Raw genomic sequence first — 13,970 nt, 5'->3', positions numbered from 1 at the left:
GCTTCATGTATACGAGGCAAGCACTCTTGCCACTAGGCCATATTCCCAGCTCTTGGCTGCTCTTGAGCACTGTCAGAATTGAATTTCTGGAAAATCCCATTCCTGTTGAGCTAGCTTACTTTTTAAGACAGCCCTTGAGATCTTCTGTAACACTTTATTTTTGGCATTTTGAAATTTTGTTGCATGAACCTTTTATACATGTATCCGCACACCCATCCTTGTCTTGGTTAATACAAACTATTACATTGTCCAAAGTTCTTGGAATTTGGAGATAGTAGGATTTGAACTCAGGATCTTATGCTTGCTAGTCAGGCACTCTACCATTGAACCACACCTCCAACCCTTTTGTGCTAGTTAATTTTTGAGATAGGGGCTCACTCCCTACCTGGGTGCATATCTGAACCACAGCCCTTCCCATCTCAGCTTCCCAAGATGAAGGTGTTGGTAGGGTTGGCTCTTGCTAAGAATTGGAAAAGAGAATCTCTTTGGGGATCTTCCTTTGCTTTATTGGTGGCTGGCCACCTTCTACCTGTGTCTCTGCTTCCTATCTTCCCAGTGTGTGTGTCTCACCAATCATACTGGATTGGAGCTCACCCTAATGACCTCATTTCAACTTTATTACTTCTGTCAAGACTTTCCAACTAAGGACTCATGCCAAGGTCATGGAGATTAGAATTCCAACATCTCTCTCTCTCTCTCTTTCTTTTTTTGAGGAGACAGAATTCAACCCATAACAGGGCTGCTGACAGCAGCTGTGCCATTGGTAAATCCAGCAGGGGAAAGAGCAGAGGATTAAATGTTTCACTTTTTTTTTTCTCCTCTCATTTCCTCAGGCTAGTAGCTCCCACTAGCAAACCTCAGCGGGAGTGGAAGAGCAGGGGTCCCTGGTCCTACAAGCTGGCCTTCCCAAACCCAGCAGGACAGAGGAGGGTGGAGAGTGGATCTGAATAGCCAAACAGGGACTATCCAGCACAGCCAGTCTGGGCAGTGGGTACACCCAAAGCAGCTAGCACTCTCCAAGCAGGTAAGTCTACCTGTTTTAGTCTCTGATCTTTGGAGAGAGTTGAGAACCCAAGTTGCTTTGGGAATCCTTCCTGGCTTTGTTCTATAAAAGTTTAAGCTTCACAAGGAAATTGCTCCTGAGTGAAGAGGTTGGGAGGGAGTCGGGGCAGATAAAAGAATAAAGGTCTTGGCTTGGTGGGGTCGGGGAGGAGCCAGTAGAGTGGAGTCCAGATGGGGAAGGGGCTGTGACAAATGAAGAGGTTGCAGGGACTGGTGATTCCCGAGGCAGGCAGTGTCCTGCTGCTCTTCTTGGAAGTGCTGAGGAGAGGTAGCAATGTGTTGCAGTGGCCTGAGTTGATTGTGCCCTGCTCTGAGTTCTTGTGGGTTAAGATGGAGCCCGTCTATATATTAACATATATTCACACACACATATGCATATATACACACATGTATAATATGTTATATATAATTATATGCTATATAATATAGTATTATATTTATTTATATGTATTTGTGTGTGTATGTTGGTACAGGGACTTGAACTCAAGGCCCCACACTCTCACTTGGTTTATTTGCTAAAGGCTAGCCCTTTACCACTGTAGCCACTCTGGCTTTTTGCTGGCTAACTGGATGTTAGAAGCTCAAGGGGTTTCCTGCCTGGGCTATCTTTGAACTTTGACGCTCAGATCTCAGCCTTCTGAGTAGCTAGGATTATAGGCATCAACCACCAGCCACCCAACTCTTATATACTTTTGATAAATATTCATGAGCAGATGGGCTCAAAACAGCTCCTCTGGTCTATTTTGTCTTTTGAAGTCTCAGCTTTCTGTCTTTTAAGTGATGAAGCCACGGTGTAGATGAAAAGCTGACTCAAGTCCCAGCATCAGAACCCTGTCACCTCATTGTGGACATCAGACAACAAGCAGAGGTCGAGAGTGCTTCACATGTCATTAGTGCTGTTCCAAGACTGAAACAAGCCCCTGGGATGATCAAAAATGGATTTTCTCTGGAGGAAAAAAAGAACTTGTTTAAAAAAAAAAGAAGTTGCTTAGATATGTGTATAATGAGTGTTAGAAAAGACCTGCCACTTGTGAAATCAGAATAATGATTCGGGGGCTGGGAATGTGGCTTAGTGGTAGAGTGCTTGCCTAGCACGCATGAAGCCCTGGGTTCAGTTCCTCAGCACCACATAAACAGAAAAGGCCAGAAGTGGCATTGTGGTTCAAGTGGTAGAGTGCAAGCCTTGAGCAAAAATGTGGTGCTGAGGACTCAAACCCAGGGCTTCATGCATGCTAGGCAAACACTCTACCACTAAGCCACGTTCCCAGTCCCGAGACTGGCTTCTTAAACATCCTCACCCAGAATTTATTTTCCTTGCCTTGGTTCCAAGAATGAATGCCAAAGTTTTGTGTGTGTTGGTTTTGTTGGTTTGCTTTGGTGTTTTGGGTGGTACTCGGGCCTGAGCTCAGCGCCAGGTGTTTAATCTGCAGGAACTCTACCACTTGAGCTACACCTTCATGAATTAAGACATAGCTACACCTAGGGGGCTCCCAAGCCAGGCAAAGAGGCTGTACCAGGCCTAGCATGTCCAAGGGGCCAAGTAGGCTTAAATAATAAAAATCATGGACTGACAATCAAAAGTCTTTTTCCTGTGTTTAATTTTTTTTTTTCTGAGCAGTGCATAACCCTACCATGTCTTAGTTTTTCCAGTTTGCTCATAGTGAAATCAATTTAGTAATATATACAGAAGTGGACAATACAGCTTTTACACACTTGATTCTGATTTCTACCTGCTATGCCATGTTGAATTCATTTTTTTTTCTTTCAAATGCTTTCTGCTCACCCTTGTGAGAAGATTTTACACCTTGTGTATTGCACTAAGGCGACAGAAGCAGAGAAGGAAAGAACATAGGCTTTGCTCTGTGGTTCCTCATAGTTGACTGTCATGTAATAATTACTGTTTACTGATGCTGATATATGACAGTCCTCAGACAGCCCCACCAGACAGATATTGTTTATTGTCATCTCTCTTTGATGGCTGAGAAACTTGAGGCCCAATGAAGATCCCACAAAGAAGTGGGAATGTTTTGAACTCAGGGCCTTGTGCTTGCTAGGCAGGTGCTTTACCACTTGAGTCACACCTCCATCCTTTTTTGCTTTAGGTATTTTTTTTTTTTTTGCCAGTCCTGGGCCTTGGACTCAGGGCCTGAGCACTGTCCCTGGCTTCTTCCCGCTCAAGGCTAGCACTCTGCCACTTGAGCCACAGCGCCGCTTCTGGCCGTTTTCTGCATATGTGGTGCTGGGGAATCGAACCTAGGGCCTCGTGTATCCGAGGCAGGCACTCTTGCCACTAGGCTATATCCCCAGCCCTAGGTATTTTTTTAATATGACCTTGCAAGTAGGACCTGATACTACTTATCCTGATCCCATTTATGCTTCTAGGAAATAGCTAGGAAATAGGCATATGCCAGGATGCCTAGCTTTTTAGAGTGGAGATGGGAATCTCATGAACTTTTTACCAAAGTTGGCTTTGAACCCTGATCCTCCCATTCTCTGTCTCACAAGCAGCTAGGACCAGTGTGAGCCTCTACCCAGCTAGAGATTTGTACTTTTAACTACATATTTTATGACTTATCCAGGGTAGTAGGGGGATGGAAGTATAAATAAAATTAGTAAAGATAATGCAGATTATTCAATGTACAAGGCATCAGCCCTCCCTCCCCCCAAGGCATAGTTGACTCAGGGTTTGAGGATAGTTTGAGTCATTTGGTTGAGATGTCACCTGAGCAGAGTTGGAAACTATGAATGGACATCACACTGAAAGGAGGAAAAAAAATGCAAAAGAGAGAGGTGAGAGTTAGTTTGCTCTACAAATACTTCAAACCCATCTTTGGTCAGTTGTTGTGTTTGGTGATGGGGGTACAACAGGGACAGAGTATGTAAAGAACTTGAGCTTTCAAACATTCTGTTCCCTTACTCACTAATATGATTTTTTTTTTTTTTTTTTTTGGCCAGTCCTGGGGCTTGGACTCGGGGCCTGAGCACTGTCCCTGGCTTCTTTTTGCTCAAGGCTAGCACTCTGCCACTTGAGCCACAGCGCCACTTCTGGCCGTTTTCTGTATATGTGGTGCTGGGGAATTGGACCCAGGGCCTCATGTATACGAGGCAAGCACTCTTGCCACTAGGCCATATCCCCAGCCCCACTAATATGATTTTTAGCACACTACCTTTATGCCTCATTACAAAACTACCCCTATATCTCATTAGTAAGCAAACTAACGAATAGGTCACTTCTCCAACCTGACAGAAGTTATCTGTGGATCACTCACAGATAACCTTATGTTTAATGATGAAAGACTGCTTTCCCTCTAAGCTAGCAAGAACAAGGCAAGCATGGCCTCTCATGCCAGCCTTATTCCATGTTCTACTAGAGATTCTGGCCAATGTCACGAGGCAAGAACATTAACTACAAGACATATGGATTGGAAAAGAGTTTTGAATTTTAAAATAAAACCATTAGATCATGGTTTTGGAATGCCATCCGATGGAATTTAAACATTACTGCAATGTGCTATATGTCCTCATCCATATCTTTTTCTTTTCCTCTCTTATTTTAGCACTAGGGGTTATACACAGAGCTTGTTAAGCACGAGCTCTACCACTGAGACACAGTTCTAGTCTACCATCACCCACTTATATATAATGCATTTGAAAAGTAAAAGCGCCCCTTTTATATGGTAATTTTAACACAGCTCTATTTTCTCCTTGAACATGAAATTTCCATTTCATTTTCTCCATGCAGAAATTTGTCTGTAGGTAGCATAAAATAATCCTAGAAAGCCTTGTACCATAGAAATGTGCCTTTTCATAGAAATTTAATTACCTGGGATGGTGATCCTTCAAGAAATTTCTTTTTTCTTTTTTTTTTTTTGTGTGTGTGTGTGTGTGTGTGTTTTTGGCCAGTCCTGGGCCTTGGACTCAGGGCCTGAGCACTGTCCCTGGCTTCCTTTTGCTCAAGGCTAGCACTCTGCCACTTGAGCCACAGCGCCACTTCTGGCTGTTTTCTGTATATGTGGTGCTGGGGAATCGAACCCAGGGCCTCATGTATACGAGGCAAGCTCTCTTGCCACTAGGCCATATCCCCAGCCCCAAGAAATGTCTTATATTATCATGAATATTATTATTCCATGATTAATCAGATTAACTTGGAGTGTCACTTGCTTATTATTTTTATTTATATTTTGGGCAGTCCCAGGGTTTGAAATCAGGATCTGGGATTTACTTGGCAAGCACACCACTGCTGAGACATTCCTCTATCCTTTTTAGACTGTTATTTTTGAGATAGGGCTTCATATCCTGCCTGGATCGTGTCATGCCTAATTTAGACTGTCATAGCTAGAATAACAGGAGTAGGCCACCCAGCTATCAGTTGAGAATGGGGCTCACAAACTTTTCCACCTGAATGCTAACCATGATCTTCCAGATCTCAGCCTCTCAAGTAGTCAAGTAGGTAGAATTATAGGTGTGAGACAGTGGCATCTGGCTTGATTTTTTTTTGGGGGGGGGGCCAGTCCTGGGGCTTGGACTCAAGGCCTGAGCACTGTCCCTGGCTTCTTTTTGCTCAAGGCTAGCACTCTGCCACTTGAGTCACAGCACCACTTCTGGCCATTTTCTATATATGTGGTGCTGGGGAATTGAACCCAGGGCGTCATGTATATGGGGCAAGCACTCTTGCCACTAGGCCATATCCCCTGCCCCGCTAGATGGGTTTTCTTGAAATCCTGCATTGTTCTACTCCTTTTGGTTTTTTTTTGTAAGAAAACTTGTTTACATGAAATAATTATATGGGAATGAAAAAGGGTTTTTGATTAAAAAAATAATAGCACTGTTTTTGTTTTTAAACTATTGAAACGCAATGTGCCAAAAGTCACACAGTCATGGCCAAAACTCACTTTTGTGACCAACTAGATGACAATTCCAAGAGATTCTTATTCAATTTTATTGAATACAAATAATTGGAAACCATTAGACTTGCAAAAGTGTGTGTTACACAGGCATTAATTTAACTGTTACTCAATCAGAGTAATCTAGACTTCTTCCTTCTTAATCTAGACACACACTAGTATGTGTTCAGTATATCATTTTATTTGGACCTCTGGGAGATTTATACCCCTAGCAATATACCGAAGGTTCCTTAGGGAGAAAAGAGGTTTTCTTGTGTGTTTTTAGGGCCTGGGTGCTGTACCCCTTAGTTTTGTTTTTTGTTTGTTTGTTTTTTTGCTGGTCCTGGGGCTTGAACTCAGGGCCTGAGCACTGTCTCTGAGCTTTTCTGTGCTCAAGGCTAGCACTCTACCAATTGAGCTACAGTGCCACTTCCAGCTTTTTCTGTTTATGTAGTATTTGTAAGGCTCCCCAGAAAGGAAACCTGCCACATTGTTCAGGCAGAAAGGAGTTTATTGGGGGTAGAGAAAACTGCCAGCCCACACAAGATGAAAGTGTGGGGAGACAGAGGGGAAGGAAGAAGGGAAAAGACAGAAAAGAGCAAGAGAGGGCTGGGAATATGGCCTAGTGGCAAGAGTGCTTGCTTTGTATACATGAAGCCCTGGGTTCAATTCCCCAGCACCACATATATAGAAAATGGCCAGAAGTGGCACTGTGGTTCAAGTGGCAGAGTGCTAGCCTTGAGCAAAAATGAAGCCAGGGACAGTGCTCAGGCCCTGAGTCCAGTCCCCAGAACTGGCAAAATAAAATAAAATAAAACTTAAAAAAAAAAGAGCAAGAGAGAGTAAGAGAGAAAAGGAAAGAGAATGAGAGAAAGGGAAAGAGAGCGGGGACTCATGTTGAGCCGGATTATATAGGGAAAGGCGGGAGGTATGGCCAAATGGATTGGATGCGATCTCAGAGGGAGGAGGTAACTGCCTCCAGGTGTGCCAGTTACCTAGGTAACACAGATACTGGGCCCAGATATAAACAGGTGGGGGGCATCTTCATGGATGCCCTCCCAGAGATGAACCTTACCTTACAGTACTGAGGAATCAAACCCAGGGCTTCATACCTGCTAGGCAAGCATTCTACTATTAAGACACATTTCCAGCCCCCGTTCATTTTTTTGTTTAAGGCTAACACTTTACTGCTTGAGCCACAACTGTAAGTAGTTCTTGCCTGCCCAGGTTGGTTTCAAACTGTGATCCTTGGACTTCAGCCTCTTGAATATCTAGTATTATAGGCATGAGTTACTGGATCTGAGGCATGTTTTTTTCTTTCTTCCCTGTCTTATTTTTTTTTCCAGTCCTGGGGCTTGGACTCAGTGCCTGAGCACTGCCCCTGGCTTCTCTTTGCTCAAGGCTAGCACTCTGCCACTTGAGCCACAGTGCCACTTCTGGCCGTTTTCTATATATGTGGTGCTGGGGAATTGAACCCAGGGCTTCATGTATACGAGTCAAACAGTCTTGCCACTAGGCCATATTCCCAGCCCTCTTGCCTGTCTTGTCTTCTACCACTCCTTGCAATGGCAGCTCCATAAAGGCCAAGATATTTGAAGGATAACAATGTAGGAGGTACTCAAGGAGTATATGTGGCAAATTATAAAGAATGCAGAGTTTGTAGTGTTGGGCATGTGCACTGGGAACAAGGATAGGAGACAGAGACAAAGGAAAGGCACTCAGTACACAGTTTGAGGCACCAAATCGGTCCAAAGGCACCAAATGGCCACTCTTTCACAATTGAAGAATCAGCACAGAACAAAGGTCTAATGTTTGGAATTCCACCTGGGTTTGACTTCTGTGTGTGTGTTCATGTATGTGTGTGTGCATGCATGCATGCATGTGTGCGCGCGTGCATGTGTGTGTGTTTTTGTGTGCCACTTCTGGGGCTTGAACTCAGGGGCAAGGTGCTGTCTCTGGGCTTTTTTTGTTCAAAACTAGTGCTCTTTCACTTGAATCACCTTTCTGGCATTTTTTTGGTCATTAATTGGAGATAAGAGTCTCGAATCTGCATCTTCAGATCTCAGCCTCCTGAGTAGCTAGGATTACAGGGGTGAGCTACTGGTGCCTTTTGACAAGGATATTGAATAGCCTGTTCTTCACATGGATAAAAAGGATAATTGTTCCTAGGTAAAGGACAGGCAGTGGAGGGAGTGACAATTAAATACAATTCCTGTAACACTTAGTAAATATGAATTGTCCTTAGTCCCAACCCTGCCTCTTCTCCTTTGGTGACACTACCCTTCACTCCTGCCAGCTCAGAAATTTGCTTTATTAGGCTTGCATCCCGGCTGCTATAGGTGCTAAGCTGAGGACAGAGCATTAGGGTGGTGCTCTCAGGTGGAATCGAGGTTGTTTCCTTTAGTTAGATGACAGGGTACTAACTGCCCTACCTCGCAGGACTTTTGTGCAGATTCACGTGTTAACTTTGATGAAGTGCTTAGAACAGAGTCTGGCACACAATGAAGAGTAAATACACAAGGGCTGTTACTTTGGCCTGCCTGTGGGCCACTGGTGAAAAATATGTGGTGTGAGCTCAGAGAGAAAGGGCAGCCCAGCGTGACAGTGGGGTGGGAGAGTGGGGATCTTTGCTGACCCTGCCTCACGCATACCTTTTATAACAGGTGCATTGGAGTTGTCACACAGACTCAGGTCCTAGGGGGAAATGGAGATCTGTGGGTGAGTCTTGGTGGCTAGGGCAGGACATGATAGGTAAGTGGCTCCCAAACCACATTTTCCTCAAGGCCTCAATCCCCAGGACTTCTCCAGGACCCACTGAAGAGGATAAGAGCCAGGCCTTTCCTGCCCCTCTTGGATTCCCTCCCCCCCAGCTGTCATCTCTGACCCTACCCCACCAGCGCACCCAGCGGTCCAGTCTGGGTTCCATTCTCTCCCTTCCCCAGCTTCATGCTTTCCTTCAGGTCTGGAGCTCAGACAAGCCTAAGACTCAGCATGTGGCCAACACTTGAATACACTTTAAATAAAGAAATGTAACCTAGTTTATGAAACAATAATTCTTCTGTACCACACCTCAATGATAACAATAATAATATATTAAAAATAAATATGGTGGTAAAGGGCAGATGGCCCTGGGACTGACTGGAAAGCCACTGTTAACCAAGACTTCCTACAAAACTACAGAGGGGGCAGGAATGGCCTTAGTTTCTCCTAACTCCCTGGCAGCCCCCCAAATTTACTCAGCGTAAGGAAAGGATGATAGAAGGAAATCTGTTGACTACAGGTCTCAGGCCAGGAGTGAACAACTGGTTGGTCTTCCTACATTAAAAAAAAAAATCTTTCCAGGAACTGGTGGCTCAACTTGTAATCCTAGTTATTCAGGAGGCTGAGATCTGAGGATCATGGTTCAAAGCCAGCCCAGGAAGAAAAGTCTGTGAGACTCTCATCTCCAATTAATCACCAGAAAACCAGAAGTGGCTGGTAGAGCATCAGCTTTGAGCACAAAAGCTCAAGGACGGCATCCAGGCCCAGAGTTCAAGCCCCAGGACTGGCAAGGAAAAGATAAAAAAGAAAGATATAAACAAGATACAAGTTGAATTTGAAAAATTTGAATCAATATGATGTGAAAAAATGTGCCGAATGTGATGAAGGAGCACTATCCTTGAGCTGCTTTTTGCTCTCCAATTAACTTATCAAAAAAGTTGAAAGTGGGCTGGGGATATAGCCTAGCGGCAAGAGTGCCTGCCTCGGATACATGAGGCCCTAGATTCGATTCCCCAGCACCACATATACAGAAAACGGCCAGAAGCGGCGCTGTGGCTCAAGTGGCAGAGTGCTAGCCTTGAGCGGGAAGAAGCCAGGGACAGTGCTCAGGCCCTGAGTCCAAGGCCCAGGACTGGCAAAAAAAAAAAAAAAAAAAAAAAAAAGGTTGAAAGTGGAGCTATGGCTCAAATGGTAGAGCACTAACTTGAGCACAAAAGCTTAGGGTTCAAGCTTTAGAACCAGCACACACATGTGTGCATACCCCCACCCCCCTAACACAGAAGTAGTGATAGATGTGTGTGAACCTGAAGGCCAGTAGGAGCTCCATTTTTTTTGGTGGGGGGTGGGGGGCTTGGGCTCATGACCTGAGCACTGTCTCTGGCTTCTTTTGCTCAAGGCTAGCACTCTACCTCTCGATCCACAGAGCCACTTCTGGCTTTTTCTGTTTATGTGGTGCTGAAGAATCGAACCCAGGGCTTCATGTATACGAGGCGAGCACTCTACCACTAAGCCACCTTCCCAGACTGGGAGCTCCATTTGAAGATGACATTTTCCTCAGCTGGTGTCGCTGGCAGGCCTATGAATGCAGGTCAGAGTAAGATATTGATCTTAGAATGAGACAGAGCCAGTGCTTTCTACTCAGCATGTCCCTGTGCTGCAAGCCTCAGGCTGGCTTAGCTTTGAGATAGTTTCACCAGCTATTAGTACCATGAAAATATCTTACACATAAACTCCAAATACTACCCATGTTTTGTTTTGTTTTGTCCGTCGTGGGGCTCGGACTCAGGGCCTGGGCATTGTCTCTGAGCTTTTTCACTCAAGGCTAGAGCTCTACCGCTTTCAGCCACAATGCCACTTCCCACTTTCTGGTGATTCATTGGAGATAAGAGTTTCCTGCCAGGGCTGGCTTTGAATCATGATCCTCAGATCTCAGCCTCATGAGCAGCCAGGATGACGGGCGTGAGCCACCAACACCTGGAGCCACATTTTATTTTGCTTTATCATCTTTGTCCACTACATCCAAGTGGGTTCTGGGTTCCCTCCCAGTTGATGTTCCTTTGGGGGATACAGAGAGGGAGAAGGGGAGCAGGAAGAATTAAAAAAAAAAAGTAGAGTTGTATATTTTATTTGAGCCTCATCTCTGGAGAAAAGGGGACAGAAATGAAAGTTACAAGTGAGGCAGAGATGTTCTGGCACCAACCCACGGCTGTGGAACGTATGCAGAAGAAACTCCGTGGGAATATCTGCAGAGGCGAGAGGAGGTAGGGAACCTAGAGATGACTGTTGTCCCTTACTAATGTGGTCCAGGAGTGCGGACCCAGCATGGAGTCACAAAGTGAGCGGGGCTGGGTCATACCGGGCTGAGGTCTCCGACAAGTGACCCTTTCTGGACGGGAAGGGCTTGCCCAGGTTTTCTGAGCCCTTATTCCCGGTTCACCTCCCAGGCATCCTCGCTGTCAGTGCTCTCTCAGGAGTGAAAGCCTGTGTTTTGTTGTTTCCTGTCCACAGGTTGTGTCCGAGGTTTTATCTGAGAAGAGGACCTGGGGCCTGCAGGCTGATAGTCAGACCAGTACTGCCACTGAGAGTAAATGGGCGACTTGGGTTTGGATTTGGGGTCGGGCCTCCTCTCTCTCAGCAAGTCCAGATAGACATCTTCCGGCTGGGGTTCCTGCTGCAGCTCTGGCTCAAGCTCCGCCTGGGTCTCAGGTTCTGTGTCAGCCTCCATCTCTGATTCAGGTACCTCTGACTCAAGTTCTTGATCCATGTCTAAAGTGAGTTCCAGCCTGTTCGTATCTGACTCCGAGATGGGCTCCAAATCCAAATCAAACTCCTCGTCTATTGGCTCCTGGGGCTTGGTGAAGTCGTAGGTTCCACTTCTGGGGACTTCTGGAAGACTACTACCACTCATTTTATATCTTGATTTGTCATTCTGAAATACACACGATTAGTTGGATTAAAGTTGCCAGTTGATTTAACTTTGAGCAGGCACTTCACAATGCAATAGGATTTAATGGGCTAGAATCATGAATTTCTGGCAAAGTAGAAAATATTACCTAAATCTGCTTCTCATCTTTATTTTCTCAGTCATTCACTGTTCTTTAGCCTACACTAACTAACCCCTAACTTTTGGCCTCTCCAGTTTCGCTAGCTGAGATTGGATTTCATGTCCAGCCATTTAAACAGCAGTAGTCTTGACAGCATTCTGAAATATCTTGCCTTTTTGTGTGTATATGCACGTGTGTGCCAGTACTAGGGCTTGAACTCCGGGCCTGAGTGCTGAACCTTAGCTCCTCACCCCCCCACCCCCCCCCCCATGGCTGGTGCTTGCCATATAAGCCAGTTCCATTTTGGCTTTTTGTTGATTAATTGTGGATAAAAGTCCCAAGGGCTTTGCTGCTTGGGCTGTTTTCAAACTGTGACCCTCAAATCTGAGCCTCCTGAGTAGTTAGGATTACAGGTGTGAGCCACCTATCCCCATCCTTGTCTTTTTTATCTTACTTACCTTGCTAACCCCCAGTGTATCCTAGACAGGGTGGGCTATTTGTGATCTGGCCTCTGGCTCTTTATTTACTTTTTTTTTTTTTTAATCTTTGCTCAAGCCTTTCCTTTGGCTTGCTTTGTCTATCTCTGTCGTATCCTCCACCATTCATCACACCCATCATTTCAGATCCCATTCAAGAAGATCAGCCAGCCTCCCAGCTTCCTCTGTGTTCCAGCTGTACCTCACTCACATTTCCATCCGTGAACCCTTAATGCTGTTCCATGTTTATTTACACATCTGTCCCTCTTGAGCTCCTGTAGTAGAGCAGTGCCTAGTTTTCCATGACCCCAACACCAGTCCTACAACTTGAATTCAGGGTTTGGGCACTGTCCCTGAGCTTTTTTTTGCTCATAGCTAGTCTTCTACCACTTGAGCCACAGCTCCACTAATGGCTTTTTGGTGGTTCGTTGGAGATAAGACCTTCCTGGACTTTTCTGCTGGCTTTGAACTGTAATCCTTAGATCTCAGCCTTCTGAGGAGCTAGCTAGGTGTGAGCCCCTGGCACCCAGCTTGAGAATATCTTTTATTCTTGGAAATTTTAAAAACATATCTCAGTGGCAATACTTTCCTTGTTACATAAATCCAAACATTATTAAAACCTTAGTAAGTCAAAGCACAAGAGATTTGATAGAAAAATAACTCCTATTACTATTAGATTACATTTGATGCCAGTTTACATTTTCTTTTTCTTCCTTTTTTTTTTTTTTGCCAGTCCTGGGGCTTGAACTCAGGGCCTGAGCAATGTCCCTGGGCTTTTGCTCAAGGTTAGCACCCTACCTCTTGAGCCATAGCACCACTTCCAGCTTTTTCTGTATATGTGGTGCTGAGGAATCGAACCCAAGGCTTCATGCATGCTAGGCAAGCACTCTACTACTAAGCCATATTCCCACCCCACCCTACCCCCCGTTTTTTTTGGAGGGTGGGGAAGAGAGAATTTTAACCTACATAGATAGTGATTTGGAAACACTGAAGAAACTAGATTTTTACTTGGTACTAATAAAAGATCTTAAACTTCTGACCTACATCTTTCTCCGGTGCATTTATTTATATTGAGCAAACCTCATCTTACAATGTAAGTAATGGTCAAAGCTTTAGCCTCAAAGATATCTCCTGCACACTCCTTTATCGGTTTTATTTATTCCCAAAAGTTTGGGTGTGGTGAGTTCTAAAAGAATGCCTACAGAGGCTCAGGGAACAGAACTGTAGTTCAGGCCTGATCCAATTAAAAAATGTGAGACCTTATCTGAAAAAAAATAACTAAAGCAAAAAAAGGTTGAATGTGTGGTTTAAGCTCAAGTTCAAACTCCAGTATTTCTGTGGGGAAAAATAGAAAACAAGTGTATTTCATTGTGGTTGTTGTTTTTGTGCCGATACTAAGGTGTGAACTCAAGACTATATGCTTTTGCTTCGCTTTCCCCACTCGAGGCACTCGACTGCTTCGGCCACATCTCCACTTCCAGCCGTCTACTGGTTAATTGGAGATAAGAGTCTCACAGACCTTTCCTACCCAGGCTAGCTTTGAACTGAGATCCTCAGATCTCAACCTCTTGAGTAGCTGGGATTATAGGAGTGAGCCACTGGCACCAGTTAAAGAATCATCTTGCTAAGGGCAGTATTAAGAGTCTGAGCAATTGGCATGGCAGTAAACATGACTGTTAGGAAAGTCTCCTCTCCTGGGTGTCCTCATGAGGTGCAGATGCACTAACAGTAGAGGCACCTGGCAC

The 13,970-nt window shown here is 44.8% G+C and overlaps 1 protein-coding gene across 3 annotated transcripts in view; it reads right to left on the bottom strand.

The window, feature by feature from the left end:
• Positions 1-10,843: 10,843 nt before the first annotated feature.
• Positions 10,844-13,970, bottom strand: part of Slc26a8 (solute carrier family 26 member 8) — a 54,024-nt gene continuing 50,897 nt past the window's right edge. For all 3 annotated transcript variants that reach the window (XM_048347875.1, XM_048347876.1, XM_048347877.1), the window contains one exon: positions 10,844-11,634. In XM_048347875.1, the coding sequence (XP_048203832.1) occupies positions 11,173-11,634 (462 nt within the window). In that variant the 3' untranslated portion in view covers positions 10,844-11,172. The remainder of the gene's footprint in view (positions 11,635-13,970) is intronic.

This window comes from Perognathus longimembris, chromosome 6 (assembly GCF_023159225.1).
Source record: "Perognathus longimembris pacificus isolate PPM17 chromosome 6, ASM2315922v1, whole genome shotgun sequence".
Lineage (NCBI taxonomy): Eukaryota > Metazoa > Chordata > Mammalia > Rodentia > Heteromyidae > Perognathus > Perognathus longimembris.
The sequence above is the reverse complement of the archived record's forward strand: the minus strand, read 5'-3'. Positions and strand labels throughout refer to the sequence as shown.